At 38.9% G+C, this 12,189-nt stretch overlaps 8 protein-coding genes across 8 annotated transcripts; 5 read left to right on the plus strand and 3 right to left on the minus strand.

Annotated features, from left to right (window-relative positions):
- Window positions 1–200: 200 nt before the first annotated feature.
- Window positions 201–1,095, minus strand: Tsp_04934 (conserved hypothetical protein). Its single transcript, XM_003369473.1, is given in 4 exon segments — window positions 201–249; window positions 364–598; window positions 615–653; window positions 957–1,095. 4 exon segments carry the CDS (start codon window positions 1,093–1,095, stop codon window positions 201–203), a joined length of 462 nt encoding a protein of 153 aa, XP_003369521.1.
- Window positions 1,096–2,376: 1,281 nt separating this feature from the next.
- On the plus strand, window positions 2,377–2,830 carry Tsp_04935 (conserved hypothetical protein). The gene is made up of 2 exons (XM_003369474.1): window positions 2,377–2,492; window positions 2,596–2,830. The coding sequence occupies exons 1-2, from the start codon at window positions 2,377–2,379 to the stop codon at window positions 2,828–2,830; spliced, it is 351 nt and encodes a 116-aa protein (XP_003369522.1).
- Window positions 2,831–4,016: 1,186 nt separating this feature from the next.
- Window positions 4,017–6,612, minus strand: Tsp_04936 (putative PAN domain protein). The gene is given in 7 exon segments (XM_003369475.1): window positions 4,017–4,339; window positions 4,569–4,827; window positions 4,843–4,922; window positions 5,279–5,512; window positions 5,560–5,620; window positions 5,805–6,139; window positions 6,306–6,612. The coding sequence occupies 7 exon segments, from the start codon at window positions 6,610–6,612 to the stop codon at window positions 4,017–4,019; spliced, it is 1,599 nt and encodes a 532-aa protein (XP_003369523.1).
- A 54-nt stretch (window positions 6,613–6,666) lies between these two features.
- On the plus strand, window positions 6,667–7,274 carry Tsp_04937 (hypothetical protein). The gene is made up of 3 exons (XM_003369476.1): window positions 6,667–6,681; window positions 6,737–7,042; window positions 7,248–7,274. Exons 1-3 carry the CDS (start codon window positions 6,667–6,669, stop codon window positions 7,272–7,274), a joined length of 348 nt encoding a protein of 115 aa, XP_003369524.1.
- A 369-nt stretch (window positions 7,275–7,643) lies between these two features.
- Window positions 7,644–8,466, minus strand: Tsp_04938 (toxin-antitoxin system, antitoxin component, Xre family). The gene is made up of 2 exons (XM_003369477.1): window positions 8,133–8,466; window positions 7,644–7,678 (listed from the first exon to the last, which is right to left on the minus strand). The coding sequence occupies exons 1-2, from the start codon at window positions 8,464–8,466 to the stop codon at window positions 7,644–7,646; spliced, it is 369 nt and encodes a 122-aa protein (XP_003369525.1).
- Window positions 8,467–8,651: 185 nt separating this feature from the next.
- On the plus strand, window positions 8,652–9,146 carry Tsp_04939 (conserved hypothetical protein). The gene has a single exon (XM_003369478.1). The coding sequence runs from the start codon at window positions 8,652–8,654 to the stop codon at window positions 9,144–9,146; it is 495 nt and encodes a 164-aa protein (XP_003369526.1).
- A 44-nt stretch (window positions 9,147–9,190) lies between these two features.
- Window positions 9,191–9,514, plus strand: Tsp_04940 (conserved hypothetical protein). Its single transcript, XM_003369479.1, has one exon. The coding sequence runs from the start codon at window positions 9,191–9,193 to the stop codon at window positions 9,512–9,514; it is 324 nt and encodes a 107-aa protein (XP_003369527.1).
- A 290-nt stretch (window positions 9,515–9,804) lies between these two features.
- On the plus strand, window positions 9,805–10,562 carry Tsp_04941 (hypothetical protein). Its single transcript, XM_003369480.1, is given in 2 exon segments — window positions 9,805–10,293; window positions 10,311–10,562. The coding sequence occupies 2 exon segments, from the start codon at window positions 9,805–9,807 to the stop codon at window positions 10,560–10,562; spliced, it is 741 nt and encodes a 246-aa protein (XP_003369528.1).
- The last annotated feature ends 1,627 nt before the right edge of the window (window positions 10,563–12,189 follow it).

Below are 12,189 nucleotides of genomic sequence, written 5' to 3' on the forward strand. Positions count from 1 at the left end.
GTATGTAAGATTCCATTTAAGGGGGGCCATTTAGGGGAAAGGATTACGCTGTGGCCTTCCCAGGATATTTAGGAACCAGCCCAGAGTGGGTTGGTTGATCATTTGGGTCATTGGAACCGGAAGAAAATAAAAATTTTTTTCATCAATTTGCAAGCACTGTCATCTGCGATTGATATGTGTGAAAGGTTTTGCTTTATTTGCTACACACACGCATCATCGCTTTGTTGCTGTTTTGTTTGACAATTTTTGCTAAGAAACAAACATAATCGAATTGAAAAAAAATTTCAAAATATGCACGAAACATTTTTAAAGAAAAAAATGAATTGAAAAATGGGGCAAATTCTCATTCCTTTCACATCTTACTTTGATAAAAGGACAACGGAAACACAGTAAGCACAATGTGAGCAGCAATCCGTCCCGTTCGGTTCCGTTGCAATTGTGAAGTTAATGGAACATAATTGTACCTGCACATCCCGCCAAAATTTTTGTAGAACATCGATAGTAGGGGACGCCAAGTTGAAAGCCGGTGATTGTTTTTGCGGCTGCTGTTCCGTTTTTCTTATTTTGTCATTGGTATTTTTGCCGTTTTGTTCTTTGTCTAATAAACAATTAACTTTTTCCGATTGTATGAATCCATGTAGCGCCGACGAGCGCTACACTATTATTGTTGTTTAGTTTTTATTATTCTACGTATATATTACATTATGAACAGTAAGTAGCGTTAAAGGGAAAAAAATTTTATTTCTAATAAATAAAGTCAAATATCAAGACAATAAATAATTTCATAATCAATAATAATAAATCAGATAATAAAATTCAAAAATATTCCCACTTATTTTGAATGAATGTAAGAAATGAAGCTCAGTGAAGTTTCTTATAAATTTTTATTAAAAAAGCTTTTTTTTCACTTTAAACTGTTGAAAAATAAATATCAATTATTTGTGATCTTTGTATACCTGCAAATTCTTTCGCTGTTTCAACAAATTGGTAAACTCCGCACAATCTTTTGCTACAGAACCGAGGTGGCAGTTGCACAAAAAAAATAAAAAGTCCATTTTGGTAGTTTTGCAATTGTGCTGTACTGAGATCGTTCATCAGTATCTAAGGAACAAAATAATGCGGATGTGGTTTGACATTTGCGGTAATTTCGGCCATTTCAAGCTGAATTAGATCACCTTCTACGCTGTTTGCGCATTTGTATATTGCAATTGACAAAGTTTGGTCTAGTTTCTTCTATTTGCTGCAAAGTGAGAATGCCGCATCAGGATCCATTTTCATTTTGGCTACTTATTCCAAACAAACGAACAACGGAAACTATTTTCCCACGTACATCAGCTTGCTTATAGCACAGCCGTGAAGTTTGTTCAGAGCACATTCAACGGGACCATGTTGACATTGTATAGTCCATGTATTGTTAAGTCGGGTTCGCCTAGCGTTACCGTAAGAGATCAAATTGAAGTCAACAAAATCTTGCCCACATTTCCAATCATATCGCTGCAAAGTATTCAAAATAAACTCTTGACAATCTGGACAAAGAGTTTCATAAAGTAGTGTTAATTTGATTTTTTTGTCCAACTTAGATGTGTTGTAATATAAGCATGAAACCAAAACTGAATATTCTGTAGCCACATTTTAATTGTTGCACCAAGGTGCTGGCGGAATATTACATCTTTCATTTATGAAAAAAGTTGTAAACCACAACAACAAACAACAACGGATAAAAGCCAAAATAATTCAACATTTTATTATTGTTGAATAGAACAAGCAGCTTTTTTTCTGAAGAAAAGGGCAGCATGTCCCATAATTCAATAAAACAAACTAATCGTCGATACGTATAATAATAATACACAACAACATTTGTGCCACTTGTTCATTTTGTTATCACATTTTACGCTTCTTATCAATTTTTAATTTATCTTTTGCATATTGTTTCTTCAAAATCAATTTTCAACCTGATGCATAGCTGTGCCTTAACTAAAACTTAAATTGTTCTTATTATTAGTCAAATTTGACAGCACTAATTCGAACAACTGTTACGTTTTAGCGTACCTGCATGTCACATATATGTATATATTTTTTATTCATTCATGTTTTGTTTCTGCTTTGCGCTTTTTTTTGCTTATTTATTAAGCTCTGCTTAAACATGATCACGTTAATGTTGACGTCAATAAATCCGTGAGTCATTTTCTTATTCATTAATTATTCTCATTTTTATATTTATTTGCTTGTCGAATAAATTGAAATAATACGCTTACTGTTCAAATGTTTCTTGTATAACTTTCCTTAAAGATTAAAACAAAACCACGAATCATATAAATCGTAAATTACAACTTTTATTCAATTTGAATTATATTTTCTCTTCAGATTAAATTGAAAATGTATACGATAATCAGTAAAGTATTGAATCACTGTACGGGTCGCTGCCTCGAGCAGGCTCGTCCGCTTCTTCTACTTGGTTATTGGCGCGTCCATCGCTATTTGGCGACGGGCCAGTATTGACTGGCGTATTTCCCTTCCTTTCTGTCTCGCGCTTTCCTGATGGCATTGCGACAATAAAACAACAAAAAATGAGTATGTACTTTATTAAACAATCAGAAGCAATGGCGATGTAACAACGAACACACACTTTTCTGGCAACTTGCCAACCGCTCCTGTAAACAACCAGTACCGTAGTCCGCCTCCGATCTTCATGTCTTATTCTTCATATGGTAGCTTGTTTTCTTCCTCTTCATTTTCTGCAGGAAAAATTTCATTAGCTCCGTCTATGTCCGCTGGATCACTTTTGTTTACTAATGAGCGTTTCATCAAATTTTTTGTTCTTCATTTATAAAGCCCAATTTTAAATAACTACTAATTTTGAAAAATGTTTAACTTCTTTCAAATAAGCGCAATGTTTACTTTTAATGAAACTATCAAATATGAATTATGTATTGTAATAAACATTATCGGTCGAATGCTAAAGTCAAATGTACTGAAAACACTGATAAAATTTGAAAAAGGAAAGAAGCTGACTTTCATGACAAAAATGCTGTTGATGTTCCTATTGTGTAAACAATCAAATTTGACTTTTTTAATTCAAAGCTTGCCAAATATGCACTTCAATCTCAAACTGATTGGACTGATCAAATTATTTTGTTACTTTTGCATTATCATGCTCTTCATTGCTTCATTATTAGTATTCATATTTGTTGCTATTGTTAATATTTTACCAATAAACTATTGTTCATATAAAATACTTGACATTTATTGAGTAAAAAAATAAAAAATTGACTACTAAAAATAAAAAATTGACACTGAAACTTTTTCATTATAAAGCATTAAACATTTTCATTAAATTATAGCTGCTGCAGTTCATTTTTGTGAAGTTTTCGCTGTTTTCATTAATAAATATTAAGCATTAGAAGAACATTTAAATTTTATATTATTAAATTAAATGACACTCACGACTGTTCTTTCGTTACAAACTAACCGTTTGCCGCACAAAACAAATTGTCTCATAGTGAATAGCATCGTTTTATACCAGCAGTTGATTCGGGAAATTGCTAAGTCGAATAGTCGATTGCGACAATTGGGAGCTGATGCTTTAATAGCTGGATGTACCTTCGCATTTTTCACAATAGAAGCCGTGGCTTAATTACCAAGCGTAAGTGGGCTGTGCAGCAGATGCCTTCACACTTTGTCAATAGAGCACTTCATTGGTGCAGTGCTTCACGTTACCTAAGTTCCGAGTCATTAAATTCGAGTCCTTGCTCTCTATAGTTTGAGGTCTTCACTGCAAATTACAAAATATGCACTGTAGGACATACTCTTGCGCCTTTATATCACTAACATTGCATAAAATCAAGATTAATTGTTTCATCCCTCACGCAAATGTAAGTTCGAATGATCTGCAGCAATATACATATTTATAAGTTTGTCTTTATTGTAATAATAATCAGATTTAATCAAATTTTGATATGCAATGTAATTATTGCGTGATGTGGTAAGATGTAATTTTTTGATTATGCAGGTACTGTTTATCTTATGTTTGGTTCACAAAAAAGCAGCTCTGCAAAAACCGAAGCCCTTTCTCTGATGAAATGATATTGCAAGTGACGCATTCTTTTGAATAGAATGCAGCTTTCATCAATGAAGTAAATAGCACTGCATTCGTATGCCTGCATAACTGCTGCACAGCTTGTTAGACATTCTAGTAGAGTAGTTGTATTTTTTAATTCTATTATAACTGACCAACCGGATAAAAATAAAGGTTTATAGAATTCCAGTTGACAAACTTCATCCAGGATCGGTAAGAGATGCAATTCAGGTTGATCGTTATCAGCACGTTCTTCCCCTCTGTCTAAAACAAAAGAATTAAAAATGACAAACAAGTTATAATTGTGGCTGACGTCAGTAAAAATTAATCTTTATGATGATGCTTTTATGAAAGCGAAATAATTTTCTTCCAAAAATAAGACCTGCTAATTTCAATGCTTGAATTAGTTTGATTTTATTACATATACTATTTATTGCATGCATTTAGTAAATTTTCAATATGATTTGCAATGTTGGGATTAAAACTCTCTTACCTTTTGAGCAATTGTTAAGAGTGAAAAAATGATATCCTTCGTTTAAATAAACTTCATCCTCATAATTTCCCAGAACTGTAGTGACGCATGCTTTACTTTCTTTAGAATAAGCAATACCTTGGCATAATCCGAAGTTTCTTTTAAAGCGGCATATGCTTATACACTCGTTTAAAAATGAAACATTCACATATAGTTGAACAAGGTTTATCCATGGAATCACGTTTGAAACTGAGTGCTTTACTGTGCATATTTCTTTAAACTGAAACAAAGAAACTTTTGCTTCAGTGGTGAAATGATTTGAATGTTTTAGTCGAAGCATTCTTGGGTCTTTTGCAATGTTGATCAGAATTCCATCTGGAACAAAAAATTTTTACAACATAATGCCGCTTCTGGCTTTATCAAGCATACTTCTTTTCAAAGTTAATTTTATTACAAGCGTGTGACATTACTTGTTTCTTGATTATGACAAATTTATGAAATCACAGCTTATTTTAAAATAATTCACAAGAATTAACAAATTTTCAACTATACTCATTAATTGTAACAAGTATGATATTTAAGAACAAATCATTGTGCAAAAATAATTATAATACGTGAATTACTCATACTGACATTTAAAGTACTTGCCACTATCATACTAAAGTTCGATCATGTTATGCGAATTTTACATTAATATACAAATCATATATCAAAGTCAGTAGCTTTCTCACCGTCAGAAAATTTTATTATATGGCGGTTAAATGGGCTATTTTGCAAAGCGTGGGTTTTTCTTATGCGAAAAGTGAGGCATGTCTTTTCACCATATGAGAAATAGTATGCATCACAGTTATCTGCCAAGAAATTATCTAAGCATATCATTAAACATTGGGATTCATCAACAGTTTCCCATAACCGAAGGCGAATGCCGGCTTTCGTTGCATAAAAATGTACACAATATAATGATACTGTCACATTAAATATATTGTAAACAGTTGGGGCTATTTCTCTAAACCTTGGGATGGAATACGCTTGTGGAAAATGAAAATCTTAAAAAGTAAATATGGTGAGTATTGCTAAATAATAAAAATGAAAATATAATTCTGCTAAATCATTGTATAAATAACAAATTCTTATAAATATTACGTAAATAACAAGTAATTACTTAGGATTAAACACTTATGATTTTGCTGAAATTTTTATGAATGCTCTGACAATTTGGAAATAATAATCGTATTTTCATTTACCGTTAAAACATACTGAAATAATAAAAAACAATGCGGAGGTTTGTAGAGTCGGTATAATTCCTCCAAAAAATGTTGAGTTTGTAGCTCTAGATAGAAGAAGACAGGTTCCTTCTTGGGCAGAAAACAAAACGCTGTTGCATGAAGTGTAAGTGGGTGCTTGACAGAAAGCAATACAGCGATTTAGAGAAATTGTTGTAATAAGATGAATGCGCTGAGCATAAAAGTTTTCCACAAAAGGCAACTCATAAAAGTGGCAGTTCTTGTGTATAGAAGGTGTGTGTATTGCTGCCGAATTATTCCTCTGATATACACTTGGAACCATGATTCCCACAGGAATATTTGAAAAGTCTAAATAAAGTACCAGAATATTTCAAACTGTTCATTTTCTGATTTTGAATATTCACTTATAAATTTTCTAGATTTTTTTAAATTAAACAGATCTGCAAAAAATGGAAAATGATTTGTCTGTCGTATGATAGAAAATTAAATTTTTCGTAAATGATTAGTATCATACCTTTGTGGCAGCTGTGCAGTAGAAGATGTATCGACTGTCCTATCTGATCGATTGGCTGCAAAATAAGTTCAGTTGCATTTTCGTAATACAAATTACACACTTTTGCAAAAGGACTGTATTTTATTAATTTACAGGAAGGTAAAAGCCTGACACAATCAGCTACACAACTTTCCATACTGCAATAGGTCTGTTTAATGTGATGTACGTCCTCATGGCGAATTGCTTTTTCAGTTAACACACAGGTAGTGTCCAATTTTGGAATATACAATGACATCCATGAACAATCGACCAACTGAAGAGGAAACATCACATTAAATGCTTTATTGAAATATTCAACTGAGTTTGACTTACGTAGCAATTTATGAAGCATATTATTGTAAGAAGCGACCATTGCCTTAACATTGTATCTAAATGTAATTAATTTTTTCAAGCGTGTTATACAATTTATTCCGGTTTTCGAGGTCACGATAAATTTCACGCATCTTTTCGCGTTAATCACTTGTTCGGCAAATAAATTTTGCATTCCTGAAGATGAATATTACCTTCGAAAGCGCGCAGGACATCATTTTAAAAGCTTATTAGTAATTACTGTTGTTTTCTGCAAAATCCAAGAAATTCTGTACGTGAAGTTTATGTTATCTAGGGAGAGGGATACATTTGGACAGCTTTTCTGCAAGAAAACACTTCATGTTGAAAAACAATTCACCTTAATCGACAGGCTTGATGTTCTCGACAACGTTAGTTGACACCTCAGACGTATTTTGCTATTTTACATATTTATTTATTTCTGCCATGAATAATGTTCATCATAATAACTGAAATTTTGCAGCAAACAGAGTGGTTTGTAACTTTTGAATTTCAATTATTTTGATTTAAATTTGTCATGTTTTATATTGGAACTTTATTTTATTTACAATATTGACATTCAGTTAATTGTATTAGAATACGCCTGCACGATTTAATTTATAACAAACAATGTTATAAATTACTTGTAAATAGAGAAAACTCTTGAAAAAGAATATAATAAGTATGTCAACAAATAAAGTATAATGAAATAAATATTTACTCGAATGTGATGTGGTTTATAGTCATTGTACGATGATTGAAACGTCATCATTTTTACGTAAAAATGGTAACAGATTTATAGCATATTATATTTCTGATAGCTTTCACATTTTGATCACTTTGCAATTCTATAAATATAGGCAATTTCATGCGTGTTTGTGTGTGAATGTGACATAATATTGGTGCAAATACTAGTTATATTTTCAAATCAGCTTAAAGTGCTGATTCGAATAAGCTGGAATGAAATCAGTTTACTTTTACTTAATGAGACCTTTAATTCATTAACAACTTCACTTTTTGTTCTGTTTCTGGAAATCATAGCAAATTAAATGCATTTATCAATAATGATGCAGATTAATTAGCAAATTCCAAAATGTAAAATATTGTTTACAATATGTAGGTAGTGATATTTTATTAAAAAGCTGACGTCATTAAATCTACATTGAAATTTCTGGCACTTGTGATTCATTTACTTGATTGTACGCATATGCATGTTTTTGTGTGCGCCATAATATAAGTGCAAAATGTTATTTATGCTTTTAAATCTGCTTATAAGGTGTTCCATGTGATTAAACTGGAATGAATAAAGTTCACATTCATTTAATATTAATAAAATGGAATAATATGTATGCTTTATTTTTTTCATGTTGCATGCACGTAAATTTAAATTTTAAAACATGCAAAAATGCATATGATTATAAAATTAATTTCCTGATAAATAAATATTTCCTTATTAAAATACTCCTTATTAAAATAAAATACCATGCAACCGCATGGTCCGTCCTGAGCCCTCATGTCTACTCTGCCGAGCTTGTAGTGGCTCAGCTGGCCATCCGGGACCCTGTCGCCAGTGTTTTTCTGTTGCCCACGTTTTGAAGCCTCGCTCCATCGCCGCGAGCTGTTGTCTGGTTTGTTTGACAACGTTAGGGAGGCCTCGTTGACCTGAGCGTCGCGGGAGGCCGACCTGACTCTTCTCTGCACCAGAGGTCGAGGTCTCCTCGCGCTTCTCCAGGGCCTCCTTGTTCCCTTCTGGAACGTCTTCTTCCGGAACGATCTCCACTGCCCTCGATCTTCCTGGTTTTCCGCCACGGCACATCGGCGGATTTCCCAGAATTCGCCAGGAAGGTTCCCACTTCCGCGGTCCACCTGGGGCTTGCTCATCCACGAGCTACCCAGCCGAATAGCGCCTCCAGCGCTACTGGACCGCCGGTCGCTCTTCTTCTCATACGACCGGTGACGAAGTCAAAATAGTAGTCGATCTCTATCCGCACGTCGACTCCTATGGGCGGCCAGTGCCGCCGCTTCATCTTGGTGACAGCCGCCTCATGTGACTTGCCCGATATGTCCATCTCCCCCTGTCGGATCTTCTCGCGGATCCGCTGGATGGCAAACGCTCCCATGCGGCGACTTGCCACCGGCTGGCCCGAACTGCCAACGGCTCCCCGCCGGACGTCAACTCTCCATGGTCGACGTTCCCGTTCCACGCAGCCTCCGACCTTGCCAACACGGAGATTTCCTTACGATCTTTCGAGCTTCAACTTCTTCGACGCCACGGCTCCATCCGCGGCGGGGTCTTCGGCCGGCGCTATTCCTGACGACTCAACCTCCCCAAACTTCCGCAGAGAGCTGTCACCTGAATCTTCGCCCTTCGACAAGACCTTGGCCTCAAGGGATCGTCTTCGGGCGGCTCTCACGAACCTGATCCAACCAAGGGGGGTCTCCACTGCCACTGACCCGCCGGTCGCTCTTCGAATGCGACCGGTCACGAGCTCGTAATAGTAGTCGATGCTGACCAATACATCGAACATGAGCGGCGTTCCATGCCGCTGTCCCCCCTCGGGTACGGTCCTTGCCGGTGCCACGTCCGGGCACTCCGCCGGCCCTGGTTGGACCTTACGACAGACCTGAGGAATTGCAAGCGCCTTCACCATGGTCGCCTTGAGCTTCCCACCGCTCCAAGCCGAAATTTCACTCTGCGACATCGGCGCTCTGGCCCCACACGACCTCCCAGGGTCGTGAAGCGGCAACGCTCATTGGGCTCCGTGAGCCCGAGGACTTTCGCAACGTCCTTCCGGATGATAGAGACTGCGGCCCCCGTGTCAAGCAAGCAATTCACCACCACGTGGTTTCCGTTTGGTCCATAAGCGCAAGCACGGGCGGTCTGGAGAACTTTCCCAGAGGTGCTTCGCATGGCCAAAAGACCCTGGTTTGCTCGGTCTGACCCCGGAGACCGAGCCGACTCCGTAGTCGATGACGGATGAAGGAGTTTATGATGCGGCTGGCGACATCCGTCCACTCCACAGTGGCGCCCTTCGCGACATCTTTTCGCCCGATGGCCAATCTCTAAATACCTGAAGCAGACTTCCTTAGTTCGCACCATGTCTCTCCTCCTGGACAGATCCGCCTGTAGAAACTGCTCGCATTCTTCTGCCTTATGCTCCCCGCTGCAGAACGGGCAGCTCCTAGCGGCGCACACCTCCAACGCGGCCGCTGTAGACTGATGCGATCCCCATACGTCCATTCAGGACACGCCGGTTTCTTCGAGGGCGTCTGTTGCTCTGACTTTACTGCAGATGATTTCGTGTCTTCTTTCTTCGACTTGGAGAGTAGCCCCACCTGCCATTGGGCGAATTCCAGAAAATTCTGCAAGTTCTCCTCGTCCTCGGTTGCGTCCGGCCTGATGTTCGTATCCCAGGCCGTTATCAATCCAGGGGGAAACTTGTCCTGCAACATCGACATCAGGCCCTCGCTTAAGGGAAGGCGACCGGAGAATGGATCCCTGTCCAGTGCTGTGAAACAACGCAAGTGCTTCGTCACTTCATCCACCAGTGACTGTATGCCCCGCGCCGTCATCTCGCGACACGCTGGCGCCCTCCACAGGGCCGCCAGATGCTCGCGTATCATCAGTCTCGGCCGACCAAAAGTTCTCGGCTTTTTCAGAAAGTCGACCGCCTGGATGTAGTTTTCTGGAGTGAGAGGAATTCCTTCGATGGCGTTCCGCGCCGTCCCCTCGGTGCTGGACAACAAGTAGGTGAATTTGGTGGCGTTGTCCAGGTCACTCCGTTTGTGAACGTTGGCCTCGAACTGGGCCCAAAAGAAAGGGAATTCCAATACCTTCCCAGCAAACTTCGGGAAGGTCACCTCCGGCAACCAGTCAATTACTGGCCCGGACCGCCGGCCTGCCAGCACTAACATTGCCGCCACCTATGGGGCCTTCTCCGCGCGCCTCATCCATTCTGGCGCGCGCTCGAGATTTTCCCTCTCGGTACTTCTGACGGCATAACGCCCAGTCGTCTATCGCGGCTTGACGCTCCTCCCCTTCTAGGTCGAGCTCCACCTCGGTTTGGAGCGCGTCGGCAGCCCAGAACGTCTCCTCCATCAGGGAGACCTACTCCTCCACCTCAAAGACATCTGCGGATCTGATGCACAACTCCTCTATCCGCTTTGATCCGCTGCCCCAACAGACCATCAGCGACCGGTGGGCCCTTGGGTCAATGCCCGAACGACACGCTGTACAAAGGATGACCGAACGACCTGCTGAAAGACGGCTAGTTAAGTACTGACTCGTCGGGTCACGCAGGTCTGTCGCCAGAAGCCACCCGCGGTCCTCGCCGGCGGCATCTTTGAACTGGGCGGGATGGGAGGATTTATTGCCTGGGCTCTGCGTCTGCCTCAGCTGGACCTGCAATGAGCAACGCCGCCGTATAGCAATGGTTGTTACACTGCCAACGCTTCTGCTACCACTTCTGTCACTACTTCAGTCTCTACTACTGTACTATATTGCCAACGGCGCGATTTATATATATAGAGCCAGGGTCAGCGGCCCCGCGGTCGACCCACACGAACCACTAATAAGCAGCTCGCTCGCCGCGGGAGTGCTCGCTATCTCCGGCGCCCATCTAAATTCCTGTCGGATTCAAGTTCCTCACCTAATATTTGATATTACGGGAGATCTAAAGAAAACGGAGGCGGCTGATCTCGCTCAGGCAAGCTAATGCTCTTTGCGCAACAGCAAACAAAATACTGAATATGGAACTTTATTCCAACGATTGAAGTCAATAGAGAATATAATAACTGCAAAACAAATGGATAGTTCGGATAATAACACACAACGCTAAGAATAAACGGGAACTCTATCACACACCAACACGAACGACACACAAGAACACGTCATCACTCGCGCTCGCTCACTTCCTTGCTGATTACGTCATCACGACCGCCAAAGCGTCGGTTACAGTAGCCAATACGGATTTTCAGGCTCAAGCGAAGGGAGTTCTCGACATAATATAATAATATATGGGTGTTCTTACTCGGTCCCACTGTTCACTTATTGGTCTTTGACCACGCCATTTTATTGGACCGTCAAATCTTTGTCGTATTGGTTTTCCTTGTCTAATTGCTCATTGATTCAAATCTTTCCCTTGCGATTAGCTGTAATATTTTTTCATTTCATTGGTTCAAGTATTCCATTTAGGATTACGTAACTTTAATAATTGTGACGTAACATTAATAATAGAAATATGTATTATTCAAAAATTGTATTATGTCTGTTTGAAGTTTTGTCATTAATTGAAATTTTGTTTATTTAAATATATTATTTGTGGTGAAGGTTATACTTTTTCATGATCAGCATTCCCGAAAAATAATTTTNNATCATTGTTTCTCTANTTTTATTGTACCANAAGTGACGTTATATTCNAAATGCGGATAGCAACAANTTCAGAANGAANCCAATACNAAAAGNATACGTNTATATAGTGATTTTTATTTTTNCACTAGCTAACANCAGCANCANGNACANTAATGAACAGCCAACAGC

Source organism: Trichinella spiralis (assembly GCF_000181795.1).
Source record: "Trichinella spiralis strain ISS 195 chromosome Unknown Scfld1557, whole genome shotgun sequence".
Taxonomy (NCBI): Eukaryota; Metazoa; Nematoda; class Enoplea; order Trichinellida; family Trichinellidae; genus Trichinella; species Trichinella spiralis.